The sequence below is a fragment of the Tachypleus tridentatus genome, chromosome 10 (assembly GCF_004210375.1).
Source record: "Tachypleus tridentatus isolate NWPU-2018 chromosome 10, ASM421037v1, whole genome shotgun sequence".
In the NCBI taxonomy this organism is placed as follows: Eukaryota; Metazoa; Arthropoda; class Merostomata; order Xiphosura; family Limulidae; genus Tachypleus; species Tachypleus tridentatus.
The window spans coordinates 62,029,042-62,043,947 of record NC_134834.1 but is presented as its reverse complement, the minus strand read 5'-3'; the positions used below and the strand labels follow the sequence as shown (position 1 = coordinate 62,043,947).

Genomic DNA, 14,906 nt, shown 5'->3' with positions numbered 1-14,906 from the left:
ACAACAACAAATAAATACAATATTTTTATTTAAAACGAAAGGTATTAAAAGCTGAATATTTGAGAAACAATCGTGGGAACAATCAATTAACTCAGGCATTTTAGGTTATAGTTATAACTTACAAATATTTATTTGTATTTAGATATCTTAGTTTTTGCGTTATAAAATACAAAGCTGCGCAGTAAGCTATGCTGCTCAATGCGGTATTGAATTCTGAATTTCGTCATTACGTATAATTGTAGTATACGTTATAAATGTGATGTGTGGTTAGTTTTGAAACTTATGTATATTGTTAAATGTTACCTTCTCTTTCGATAAAACTAGTTTATTTCTCGAGGACGATTTATTTAATTCTTTGCCATAAACACAATAGCTTCCATAAACATACAGCAAGGTAGAGTTGTTTGCTGTAAAATCTAAAGGAACAACACTCCCTCATAAAATTTTTTTGATGTGTTTAAAAAAACTACATAAATGCTTTTTTCTGAATACATATTATTGCCAGAATATTGAATTAGATGTCTACGTTTATTATGCAGTTACATGCCACTTTCTAATGTTAGACGGCTTTGAGGTAAAAAAAAATTGTTCTAGACTTATAATTTATATAAGATGCTTATACAGACATATGTATTTATCTGTTTATTTAATGTTATCTGTTATCACTCAATAGACATCCAGCATCCATTGTAAATAGTTTTCTATCAATGAAAGAGTTAAGAACAACTAAATTGAGTAATTTACGTTTACTCCTGAATTACTTGATTCGTTTAGAATTAAGCACAGAGTTACACACATACCGTTGCGCCACTACGGGCAATATCTGTATTAAATATTTATTTTTTCTGTTTCTTTTTTTCTAACAGGGAGATAACGCCATGTTCGAGCTCTTTTGAAAGATGAAGGTGGGACTTTTCAAATTGTGCCGAGTTCAGGTTCAAGCATATTGGACTTTCAACTTTTAGTCAGAATCCCAGCTAACTTGGATTACGAAAACCGGAAAACCAAATACATAGACATGAAGGTGATAGCTACTTGGGCAACTCCTTAAAATGAATTGTTAATGATACACACACACACGTTTACGTCAGATCATTTATCATATAACTTAACGGAATAAACATTTCAAAATATGAACAAATTACATTTGTATAATATTTGAGTATCTGTTATTTAGTCGTTGTAGTACAAAATAAAGTATTTTTTTACATATTCAAATGAAGGATAAATGACATGATTAGTGAACAAATATTAATATCAGAGTTAGTATTAAAGTTGAATCTTGTTGAATTATATAAAAAAAATGGAATTTTAACACAAATTTCAACCAGATGGTTTAAACAGAAACAAAATTGTAGCTGCTTAATTATTTTTTTTTCATAGTAAGGGCAGATCTGGCTATTTTCTGTGTCACCAGAGAGGCGGTGATGTTTTTCTATAGGAAAGCCACATCGGGTTATCTGATAAGCCCACTGGGGGAATCGAACTCCTAATTTTAGTGTTGTAAATCCGTAGACTTACCGCTGTACTATGAGAATACCGTTTTTAATTGTAAAGAGAAAATACTTCTGTATACAATAGCAGTTTTCCATATGCAAATAAGACGATTGCTGCATGTTCTTTTGATATGTTTGAACGTACTGTATGATGTAGGTTATGATATTAACTATTTTGACTTTTTACATCGTACTTTCTAAAAACAGGATAGAATTTTTTACCTAAAAATGTTAAAAGGCACAGAAATTTCCTCATGAATTATCATAATGCCAAACTCACAGTTTAGAGTGTTTCAAATGTCTTTTAGCCTAAAAATATATTCATACAGGACTTCATAGATTGTTAGCATATGTAAGCGATATGGCATAAAGAGGGATTGATTATGGGGGGTCAAAGTTCAAAATAAGGCAAAATGATATAGAATTGTGAATATGGGTTATTTAAAAACCGCTTCATGTATAATGCTTTGTTTTGCTTTTTGTATTAATTCTATAATTCTTGAAATGAATTTCATTTCATCTGGGGACACTGTTATGGTCACAAGGTAACTCTGTTTGTTTTTTGTTTTTGAATTTCGCACAAAGCTACTCGAGGACTATCTGCTCTAGCTGTCCCTAATTTAGCGGTGTAATACTAGAGGGAAGGCAGCTAGTCATCACCACCCACCGCCAACTCTTGGGCTACTCTTTTACCAACGAATAGTGGGATTGACCGTCACATTATAACGCCCCCACGGCTGAAAGGGGAGCATGTTTGGTGTAACGAGGATTCGAACCCACGACCCTCAGATTACGAGTCGAACGCCTTTACCCACCTGGCGATACCGGGCCCTTGGTTCTCATACCAATTCATCTACTTGAGGGTGACCACAGCCGTTTCCGCTTGCTGCCTTGTATGCTTTGTTGTTGTTAACTAATTTACGATGATGTAAATAAGAAAAAAAAACAAAGCCTACAGTAATATCACATTAAAAGACAAACATTTAACATTATTGTAGGATTATCAACATACTTTAATTAAATAAATACTGTGGTATTTTCACAGTTTTTAAATCAAAATTCATTTAAAGGCAATAATTGCTTCGTTGGCACATTTTAATTGCAGAACCTGATTTTTTAGGTTGTAGCCAGAGAAACTCGTTCTTCTAAAACTCTGTCAGCCGAAGCGAAGATTAGGGTTAACATTCTTGATTCGAACGATAATATCCCGCAGTTTTCTAAAGAAACGTATGAAGCCACGATAAAAGAAGATGCAGCACCTGGAACCTTTGTGACAAGAATTTATGTGAGACAATTTACGACCAAATACCTTTAATAAATAATTTACTTTTAGGCGTAACTTCATAAACTATTTAAGTAATTTTCTGCTTAGATTAATGTTAAATATTAAATTACAAAAAAAAAATATATATATAATGAACATATGATTAAAATTGAAAAGTTTTTTTATACAAATGTAACTGATATATCTGAAAGTATCTGAACTTCTCGTGAGGAATTTCATACCGTAGTGACTATGCGAGTATATAAGGTTTACAAGCTGACTTTATATTTATCTGTTATCCAATGTTGGTTTCAGGCAACAGACCGCGACACTGGCAACTACGGTAAAATTCGCTATACAGCAATCAATGGACCTATTGCGGAATTGTAAGTAAACTTGTTCGCCATAACTGTTTCTGAAAATACATTTCAATGATATGCACATATACAAAATATCAAATCAAAAAGTTGTTGCGGTTATACTTAATGAAAATAAAACCTAAACATCAAAGGAAAATTAGAATAAACGAAATTAGTAGGGGGTGATAAATATTAAACTGAAATTTAATAGGCGTTTTTAAGAGTTTAAAATACGCGGTGCAATCGTCGAAGCGAGACATTCTGTATTTATCTGCTAAAGGTATAGAAATTTGTAAATTTTTGTTTTTTTCCATTACTTTAGAGAATTGTAATATGAGGGACCTGTCGGTACATCACCACTGAATTTACCTATATTCGAAAAATAATTAAAAATAATGAAATGCAAACATCAGAAAGTACTAAAATATGAATAAGATATTGTGTTTTTAACTAAGTTAATCTTGCTCATGTCCAGGATTTTCAGGCCAAGGAACAACTAGATCTTATTTGAAGTCTGTGTTTGAATCAAGCAGTTTATGGCCATTAATTCATAGAGATGAAAAACTTAATCTTCATCAAAAATCAAAACTTAAACGTTTCAGTTTTATTACATCTACTCCGCCAAGAAATCAAAATATACAAACTACAAAAGTGATAAACGAGCAATATATTTAACTATAATACAAACATGAACATATCCTATCACACTTTGATTTCACTTCATAATTAGCTAATTTTTTGTGTATGCCATAGTATATTTGAAAATTTTCTTTCCGTACTGCAATTCTTAATTACATTTTGTAGTCTGTAGCAAGACTTGTTTGCTTTGTTTATGGGCAACGCAGCTTTAACATCTTCTATACTCTATCAATAATTGTTTCTTACCCTTTCAAATACCAGGAAAAGTACCCACACATGCCTCGCGCAAAATTTATTTTATTGACTTCACGTGCATGAATGTCATTTGCCGGTATTACAGTATTATAAAAGGAGTGGGACGATAGAATTGAAATGGCTATCAAACTTGAGAAAATGTGAAAATCGTTCTGGCCAAGAGCCTTTGAAAGCTTTATGGTGATTTGAGGTTCTGAGGTTATAAAAATGGCTTACTACTCGGAGTGAATGATACACTTAGGCACAACTCGTTTTATTGTTTCATACACTTTTTATTGGATTATAAGAATGTTTTTATATGCATATGTAAAAATCAGAGATGAAAATAAAGATGTAATAATGTAGAAATTTCTATATGAGATACAAATATTTAACAAAAAAGGGTATGGTAAACAAATTAGACACTCACCCAGTTCGGCTGTCAGTTTTATATACTTTCATAAAGAGCCTTTGACTTGATCTTTAAATTAAAAGTACCCCTCCAGTGGCCCCCCGCTAGTACAGCGGTATATCTACAGATTTACAACACTAAAATCTGGGGTTTGATTCCCCTCGGTGGGCTGAGCAGATAGCCCGATGTGGCTTTGCAATAAGAAAACACACACACACGCGCCTCCTTCCAGTGGCTCAGCGGTATGTCTGCAGACTTACAACGCTAAGAACCGGGTTTTGATACTCGTGGTGGCCAGAGAACAGATAGCCCATTGTGTAGCTTTGTGATTAATTCAAAACAACAACAACAACAATAAATTGAAACTTTAAATCACGCCAGTCGTAGCTGAAAGGTATATCTTAAATTGTAGCGTTGATTTTGTTAGTAATTTTCACATTTTATTCTGTCTTCTGAGTAACTTTTATTCAATAAACAAACCAAATAAATTACGTATCGCGAATTAGTTTATTGACGTTATTCATTCATATCTATTATATTTCCACTTTTTTAAGCGTAACTCATGGATGTTTTATCTACACAGACTGGGGTAAGGTTTGTGTTCTTTGTTTTTTTAATTTCGTGGAAAGCTACTCGAGAGCTATTTGCTCTAACTGTCACCAATGTAGAAAAAAATCGACTAAGTAAAAGGCAGCTTCTTAATACCAACCCTTTGGTTTCTTTTTTTATCAACGAATAGTGAGATTGACAGTCATATTATAACACCTCAAGGCTGAAAGAACGAGCATGTTTAGGGACGGAATTGGTTTATTTGTTTGTTTAATAATTAAAAACAAAGCTACACAATGGGCTATATGTGCCCTGTCCACCACAGATATCGAAACCCAGTTTTTAGCGGTGTGATCCCTCAGACATCCCGCTGTGCCACTGTGGGGCTAACGGGACTGGAACTCACAACTTGCAGATTGAAATGTTCGTACCATAATCCTTATTCCTCTTACCATTACGATACTTTCATTTAAATGAAATGCTAATCTTTAGTAGTTATTATAATTTTAGTGCTTCTTCACTAGGTTAAAGTTGGACTCAGAAACTGGGTTAATCATGTTCGTGGTAATAAAGTTTCTGACTTGATTCAAGTATTATTTCTTTCCACTGTCTTACCTCTGATTAGAATGAATTTGGATCCAGACACAGGAGAAGTGACTCTAACCTCATCACAAGGCCTGGATAGAGAAAATGTGCCAAAGTATACATTGACTATTGAAGCACGCGACGATTTGGGTCGTGGAAACAGAAATGTCACCCGCCTTGAGATTCGTCTTCTGGACATTAATGACAACAAACCCGTGTTCGAACAACCACGTTACGACGCCATATTGAATTCAGACTTGAGTGGCTTTGATCAAAAAATATTTATCAAGGTAATTATAAGTGTTAAATGGCTTTTAAATAAATTATTATGAGGATCAGAGGATTTATTCGTTTGTTGAATTTCGCTCAAGGCTATTCAAGGGCTGTCTGCATCAGCTGTCCCTAATTTTGAAATGGTAAACTAAAAGGAATGCAAGTTTTCAACGCCACACAATGCCAATTCTTGAACTACTATAACCTAGTAGTATTTGGCTGAGCGTGTTTATTATTTATTTTTATAAACAGCATGAACCTCAGATCACGCTCTACTTGTGCCACAGGGGACGTTTTAATCAGTGTTGACAAATCATTTTTCTCATTGATCTTTTCATATGGATAGGACGAGGTTTGAGATAAAAAGCCGTATTCCAGAAAAGTCTGTTATTTATCACCTTACTAAAATTGTGAGCATAGCATGCCATGGTAGTTTTGACGTTCAACTCGCAATCTGAGAGTCGCTAGTTCGAATCCCACTCACCGATAAGGCTCGTTCTATATGGTGCTGACTGGACTAGCTATCCGGGTGCAAAAATTCTTTGTTAAACAAAAAGAAACAGAAAAACTAAAGTTTCAGCTTATTCTTACCTTCATGTGAAAATATAAACACATTTTGACACATTTCTTACATACTTGTTATGAAAAAAACCCACTAATAATAGCATACAGTTGAGATTAGTTTGGTTGGTTGATTTGCGATATTAGCGCAAAGGTACACAAGGAATCTATACCTCCAATTTCTAATATTGAACAGAAGTAGATAAGTGAGAAGAATTTAATAAGCAATGCCATCTGTTAATTATTGGGCAATTTTAATTTATTAGAGATATTTGATAGGCATTCTTATAACGTTCACACGTTACAGATGGGAAGCTTAAGTCATAAATTCCAGATTAGAGATTAGTGTTCTTAGTTTGAAACAATTTTATTTATATAACTCTATAACTTATATCACTTATTTCAAAAATAACGAAACTGTTGTTTTGTTTTAATGATTTAACTCTATAGAATTAATTTGCACCATAATATTAAATCTTACATAATTACTTTATTTAGTTCTTTGTTATTAAGCACAACACAGCTACAAAACGGGCTATCTTTGGTGTGCCCTGATGTTTAGTGTTATAAGCTACCAGACTTACCGCTGAGTCACAGATACTCCAATAAAGATATATAATTCTGTCAGCGATGCTTTGATATTCAAACTGATATTTTTTTCTTATGTTATTAGTATTCATTAAATATTTACTTACTGAATGACTTGATAAAATACTTAGATTAATTTTGTATGTTTGTTTTTTTTCATGCATAGGCTAAAGATCCTGATGCAGCTGGAACCAACAATAAATTGACCTATCGCATCTTGAATGGACCTCACAGTGACAGGTTTAGGATAAACCAAGCAACTGGAGAACTGACTCTTACGCGACCGATTACCTCAGGAAGTCAGTCTTCAGCGACCCCTGTCGTCCTAAGAGTCCAGGCTGATGATGGCGGCTCGCCTTCTCAACAAACTACAATAGAAGTTCAAATTCATACACAGGTATTAGATGCAGGAAGTTCGTTTTCCTTTATTTTATGTTTTGAAAACCATTTACCAAAATAAGAATACCGTAGTTTTTGCATGTAATGTAAAGTAAAAGTTTTAATGGATTTTATGAAATTATAAATGTTAATTCTTGTTAATACTTTCAGGAATTTATAGTTGAATTTGTATTACTTTTAAATACATTTCATAAAGACATAAATAGGACAGGCAGTTTTTTAATGAAATATATATTCCAGTTTCTAATTTTAATTCAGATTTCTTTTATAATGTACAATAGAAAAGAAATGTCCGTTATTCTCCAGATAATAATGAAAAAATAAAAAAAAACGTTTTATTTCTTCTACGTTTCGCTTTACGGCTACAATAGGGTTAGTAGTATAAAAGCTTTTGAATATGTAATAATTTAACGTTCCACAAAATGTCATTACCAACATTCCATAACTTGAAATAACATCAAACAAAAGTAAGTTGTTACAAGTGCTCTAACACTTGAGGTATGGGTCGTAATTAAGACAAGGTTTTGTTAATATGACAGTGTACATTGTAACATTCTACGAAACGCCAACACTGGTACTTCCTATCATTGCAATCCACGTCAAACAAAGTAAGGATTCACAAGTGGTCTTACACTTGAGCTATAGGTCATAAGTAGGACAGTGTTCAAGTACAAGCCCATTATCTGCCTTCCGTCTCATGAACATGACCTTTCCTCTAACCGCAAGATTCACGTACGGGATTTTTAGTTCAACACCAGTGTGTTATGTGTCAGATCTCTAACTCTTGCCAAATCAATAAAAAAACAACAACACAACACAAAGTTCATTCCTGTAACTTAGCTGGCGGTTTAGCTTTAACTAGTAAAGCAAACATTTATGAAGACTCCCTTGTAATATACATTATTGTGATATACGGTTTGTTTGATTGTTTGTTTTTCGAATTTGCTGTGTTAAATAAAATAGTTGCTGGTAGATTTACTTCGTTCATAGATCTGGGAAAAACAAGATTTTTTATTATTTTTTCAGGATTACCTTAACCGTACAATCCAGTTTATCATTTCTCGACCAATAAATGACGTCAGAGCAAACAAGGATAATGTTGAGAGGTAAAAAGATACTTTCATGTAATAAAATTATTTTCTTTGCTAAAGCTTAATTTTTCTGTACTGCAATATATATTTTACGCTTAATATTATACTAAGTAGTTAATTAATTAACTTGATTTTTTTTATTTTAACCCGGGAAAACCATGATACACCCTTGTGCAAATTAATTGAAGCAAGACGGAAAATTACGATTTTTTCAATTTTTTGCGTTTTATTTCTGAGAATCCAAAAATTACTCACAAATTAATACATGATATGACCGCCTTTATTTTTCAGAAGATCTTTAATCCGCTGCAATCTTTACTAATTTTTGGATCGCGGCACCACATCTCAATTATGGCCTCAATTAGCTTATCTTTCGTTGTACAGTATTTTCTCCGAAGTCTTTCTTTACAAATCACCCAAAGATTTTCAATAGGATTTAAGTTCGGAGAGTTTTCAGGCCAGTCCAGCACCTTTATTTGCGTTGTAGTCATAAAATTCTTCACAAGTTTCGATGTGTGGCACAGAGCCAGATCTTGCTGAAAAATGCCAGATCCAACTGGAAATCTCTTTTTTAATTCTGGAACGACTTTTCTCTGCAAAACTTCGATGTACTGTGGTCCTCGCATCATACCTTCTGCAATATGTAAGCCTCCGATGCCATAGTAGCTGAAAAAGCCCAAAAACATCTTCTTCAAGGGATGTTTTATGAACTGATTGATGTGAGATTCTCGAAGTTTCTCACCTGGAGATCTGTAAACATGCAGACTTCTTTGACCCTGTACAAAGAAATGAGTCTCGTCACTGAATAACACCTTCCTCCATTGTTCTTGCGTCCAGTTCTTGTATTTCAGACTCCATTGATACCGTTTTTTCTTCATTGAGTTGGTAAGAAGTTGTTTTTTGACTGGTCTCCTTGCCCTTCTAACGCAATTTCGAATGACGTAATATTCCTCAAAATTTCTTCATATATCCCAAAAATAGGTTGACTGTACTGTAAAACATAGCTAATGTTGCCGTTTCTTTGAAAAAATGACTATTAAAGAAAAATCAGCGGGTCCAGCGAGCCTACACCGGCCGCCATGCTAAAAATATTGTAAAATGATCATTTGTTTCAGTTAATTTGCACAAGGGTGTAGGTTGTGTAATTTTTTTATCTACAAATTTTTTACTATTGTTAACAAATTTTACCTCTTTACTGTTAAGCTGATAAAACCGCTGTATGCTTGGTACGTCCTTACTTCAGTAGTTTGGTTATTATTAAAATAATAGATTAACTATTTCATTGGTATTTGCTTATCGTTAATGAAACGAAAGTTTAATTAGTTCCTTATTCTGTGACATTTAGATCTCTGAGTAAGTTAACAGGATCTCGAGTTAACATCTATTACCTGGAACCTCTGGAAGGACAGAATGAAAAGTAGGTTATCCTAATTCTTTTTATTCGAGTTTAATTGATTAGGTAAACACAGGTTGAGTATGTTATATCAAATCCGTTTTGGAGTCTCATCACGTCATTATTTTTTATGTCGTCATGTCCGACAATGCTTTATCTGATGAGAGTGAATGTTGACAGTAGCTCTGTTGGATAGTTTATTTTTATGTTGCGTACTATTAAAACTTAACTATGTGTTCATGAATTATTACTTGCTACAAGGCATCATTGTTTGCTAACCACGACTGTGGTGCAATTAGAGGTGATTCTGATTTACAATTTGACCTGTATTTCTTTCTTTTCCTATGCCGTTAAGTGCAATGTGTAGCTCATTTTAGAAATCCTAAATCCCTGATCGGAACACATCTTTATGACTTGAGTGTGTGAATATTTCGCATCAGAAAGGTCAGTTTAATTACTTTCCAAAAGCGATGAATTTTCTTTGATATCAAACTACGTAGTTAACGCCATGCAATTTCAAAATGAGCCGTCCCTAATTTAGAGGGAAGGCAACTAATCATCACCACCTACCGCCAACTCTTGGGCTACTCTTTTACCATCGAATAGTGGGATTGACCGTAGCGTTATAACGACCCCACGGCTGAAAAGGCGAGCATGTTTGGTGTGACGGGAATTCGAACTCGCGACTCTCAGATTGCGAGTCGAACGTCTTAACCACCTGGCCATGCCGGGCCCGCATCTTTTATATTGGCTGTGATTATCCCATTAGTTACTAATTTGCATTTTGAAAATCATTTTGGAGTAGTGCACTTAACCTCATGTATTAAATAAAACATACTCCATTATTAAACCAGTGTAAACCAGTATGATTTGTTAAGTACCTTAACGATTACAATAATTTTTGTTTTCTCCTTCCTGACGACGATTAATAAAATCATACATAATTCAAAATTTACTTTAAAATGCACAATTTCAATATGGTTTTACTCTTAGTGAACCTCTGATTTTAAATGTGTAGTAAATACATTATTTTACGTCTGTAGTTATTAAACTTTACTCCCAATAGTCTAGGTAATTTTTGTTCACAATAAATTAATGTCACTAAAAAAACCGTTAATTAAGTCGTGTAGTTTAGTTCAGTTTCGCGATAGAACTTAAAAACTTCTCAAGAAACTAATTTTAGGTGCAGGTAAATATTTTAAACATATACATAGATATAATCGTTTATTTATAGGACTGTAGCAAAAGCCTGGGTAGCCTTCCCTCAGAACTCTACAGTCAACACTGAAGAAGTGCAAAGTGCTGTAAGGTATGTGCTACTGTAACATGATTTTAATTTAACCACCTAGTATAAAATATTTGCAACAGATACACCGATATACAGAGGTTTAAGTTTCTAAGCCCTTATCCAAAAACTTGGTTAGTTTTACTTAAACACGAAGAGGAGGAAGGTTTGTCTTTAACAAAAACGTTTAGAACAGTGAAATACGTACTGATTATTTATAATATACAACAGTATCTCTTGCAGACACAACTTTTATTTCTCCTCAATTAAGAACATAAAGATAAAATGTATTAGTAATGGATATGAAGTGTTATTATAATGAGTTCTGTCATTGGACGAACGCTTTCAGATTATTCGGTAAAAATAATACAAATTCCACACCACTTAACAATAGAAAAGTCGTTTTATTTCTTCGAAACAGCATCAAACAGAATAATTTCCCTTTCTTGTTAATTTTCTCGTATGCACGATACTTCTGGTATCTCTTTAGTTCCTTTGAAACAAAAACTCAAGTTTCTCAAAACTTATCTAACTGGCTAACTGTCTGACAGTAACAAATAAACTGATTAACAAATGCGCTTAACTCATTTTTATATGCTTTAAATCGTGTCCTAAACTTTGAAGAAAATCCCAAACGTTAAGCCATGCGCTCGTCACGTAATGCCAAATTTGTTTCTAACCAATATCAATATGAATATCAAGTTTATAAAACTTTCACCCTCTCTGGATGATTGTGAAACTCCTTAAACAATCCTCTAACACAGAGAAAATATTGACTTATTAAACTTAAGCATTCGTAATTAATAATAAACAACTCCATTTAACGTCGATATTCATAAATTTAGACGTTACAATAACAGAATCACAAATTAAATGTGTGAAACAACGTACAATCAGCATTTTAAGTAGCAAAAGTTTTTTTTTCTTTACTAATACAATTTGCTCATCTATTCGGTCACAAAATCTTTTTTAACAGATTTCTTTTCTATGGCTTATAGTATTGATGTATGAAGATTATATAAGCTCTTAAGTTCTTGACTTTTACCAATATGACATTTTATCACCGAGGGTGTTATATTCAGGAGATCTCCTACTGATATCATTACTCGAGGGTGTTATATTCAGGAGATCTCCTACTGATATCATTACTCTTACCATTTGCCAATTTGTTTCTAGATTTTTAAATATTTTATACGTCATTAATTTTCTTATTGTGATGCTTCTGTACCATTTGTATGACTTCTTTAGTCTTGATGTGATAATTCTTTCACACTTCCTTAATATCCTTTTGTATTTCATGGATCTTATTTCAATAAAATTTTTATGCAGTTTGTATGGCTTCTTCAATCACGTCTTCCATTACACTAATTTTTGTTCTTAATTATTCTGTAAATTGCATTCCTCATTTCTATAATTCTTCTCTTAATTTTATATGTCTTTATTCTTTGTCATTTTTTCCACTGTTTTATAACTTCCAGCAAATTTTTAAGCTCGCTTTAAGTACATGTCGTAATCCTGATATAAGTGTTGCAACGAGCTGTTTATATTATTGGGCAGATTTTTTTTTTAATTATTTGCTCAAAATAAAAAAGTACGATTCAATTATTAAAAATAAATATTTTATTTCTTCGATTTCAACTTCTACAAGTTAGGTTTACCAATAATCAGTGATATGCCTAAGTTCAGAGTAGGCAATAACGCAAAAATTGACTTATTTGATAAGTTTCTCTTACATATGGTATTCCTTTGAAACACAAACTCGATATTTACAAATCTGAACAAACGGACGAACTACCTGAGTGTAAGAAACAAACTAATAAATTCTCTAACTCAGTAATCAAATGTTCATTTGTAACAGTCTCACAAATGAATAATTTACATTAATCTACCTTGCTTTTTATGTGGTTCGTATCGTTTTCTGAAGTTTTAATAAAATTGTAGACGCTCAGCCAAATGTGGCGTCAAAACTCCCTCTAGCCTATAACTCTGTAAATTCGCTTTATATTATTGAAGACTAATATAGTTAATTCGGCATACTTCTGCAAAAATAGAAAGGTCGCTTAATCTGAATCACGAACAAATATTTCTTGTCATACAGCTTTAAGACTCATTTTGTGTTTCATTTCTTTTGTTTACTACATAACTATATTTGTTTTTGTTCATTTCATCTTTGCTAAGTATTGCCACTACTGGACTTTTGGATTCGACGTGTTTTTTTTTTGTTGTTGTTGTAAACTGATTATTTTATTCATAATAAAGTACGTACAAATCAGTAGCTGTTCTTACGTTATTAGTATAATTCAAATTGTGAAATAAAAAGTGATAAAATAAAATGTGAAACGACTAGCTGTTTGTTTTCAAGGAGATATTATCCAATCGGATCTAACCCTGAACTGATATAGCTCATCATACATCCCCTATGCCTAATTCTTAACCTGTTTAGCAGATCACATGTATTTGCCTACTTTAGCTTTCGTAAATGTTTAAAAAGAAATTTATTTAAGAAATTTGACATGATGTAGCCGGAGCTTTGTTTGAATACATAAACATGACGCAACTTTGTTTATCTAAGTTTCCTATATATACATCTCATTTATAATGAAGTGCTTTGCTAACGGTAAAGAAGTATTTTCTTATTTTTTTACAGTAATATTAACGATCGAGAGTATTCCCAAAAGAAGAAACCAAGGTATGATCGAATTTCTTATTTTTGTTTCACGCACAATTTGCTGCTATATTAAGAGTAAAACAAAAAATAACATACACTAGCCTTGATGATCGTAACTATTACCGAAACTGGTATTCTGTAATTTATACTAAAGATTTTACCTTTCGTTGTAGCAAAACAAAACGTCCGTTTTTGTGTTTTTGTAAGGTATTTCTTCTTTATCCATAATCTTATTAAAGAGGGTAGTGTAAACATTGCGAAATGTAATTAGTGGTGCAGTAGCTTGGAAAAAACAACACTTGCGCTTCATCATATATACCAGGGAGCTGTGACGTAGTTAGGTGTACGTGCTTTACTATATTTATGAGATATTACGAACCCAGAGTAGAATAAATGCTATGCGTGATAATAATAGTTAAAGGTAAGAATACATAAAAACTATTAATATCAGTGTAATATTGTACTTTGTTGAGAATAATAAAAGAAAAATGTTTATACTATGTGATGACGTAAGCATGTACATCTTTCATTTTGATTCATACTGGACAAGAAGTGCTGTCTTTCAGGCTGAAACATTTTCGAAAAACACATGATTTTAAGAATTACTTACAAAACAGTAATTATACAGTTAGTGTAAAAATAAATGCAATAGCCTATTACAAATTAAAGAAATTCGAGTGTGGGCATTTGTTATTTCTTAAGCCCAAGATGAATTCTTAACTATTTTTCACAATTGGCCATCTAGGTGAAAATTAAACAATTCATTAATTTTATAATTTCAAAACGTTGCTGTGTCATGAATTGTTGTTATTTCTCAAACAGTGTATGAAAATGCTGTAATTATCTTTTAAACAAGAAATTTGGAGAAATAATAACATTGAAAACGTCAAAATTCACATTTTCAACTTGCATTAGATTATTAAAAGCATACTTAAATTTAACTACTTTGTTTTCTGTTGCACTTAATTAGGAAAGAATGATAAAAAAGAAGGATTATGACATTATCTTCTGGCTGTTGATTGCCTTGGTGATTCTTATATTGTTCATCCTGTTAATCCTGTTGATCTGTTGTTGCTGCTGTCGTTGTTGTGGTTGTTTTGGTTGTTGTAG

At 32.6% G+C, this 14,906-nt stretch overlaps 2 protein-coding genes across 2 annotated transcripts in view; both read left to right on the top strand.

Annotated features, from left to right (window-relative positions):
- Positions 1-1,000, top strand: part of LOC143229414 (cadherin-86C-like) — a 15,044-nt gene extending 14,044 nt beyond the window's left edge. Inside the window, exon 11 of the mRNA XM_076461727.1 lies at positions 867-1,000. Within this exon, the coding sequence (XP_076317842.1) occupies positions 867-896 (30 nt within the window). The 3' untranslated portion in view covers positions 897-1,000. The remainder of the gene's footprint in view (positions 1-866) is intronic.
- On the top strand, positions 897-14,906 carry LOC143229415 (cadherin-86C-like). Its single transcript, XM_076461728.1, has 10 exons — positions 897-1,024; positions 2,617-2,781; positions 3,076-3,146; positions 5,579-5,828; positions 7,127-7,357; positions 8,386-8,465; positions 9,796-9,867; positions 11,078-11,152; positions 13,776-13,817; positions 14,767-14,906. The coding sequence occupies exons 1-10, from the start codon at positions 1,019-1,021 to the stop codon at positions 14,774-14,776; spliced, it is 1,002 nt and encodes a 333-aa protein (XP_076317843.1). The 5' UTR covers positions 897-1,018; the 3' UTR covers positions 14,777-14,906.

Coding starts and splice junctions, on each gene's coding strand:
- LOC143229415 (XM_076461728.1), top strand. Junction 8,466..9,795: donor AACAAGGATAATGTTGAGAG/GTAAAAAGATAC, acceptor TGTGACATTTAG/ATCTCTGAGTAAGTTAACAG. Junction 11,153..13,775: donor GAAGTGCAAAGTGCTGTAAG/GTATGTGCTACT, acceptor ATTTTTTTACAG/TAATATTAACGATCGAGAGT.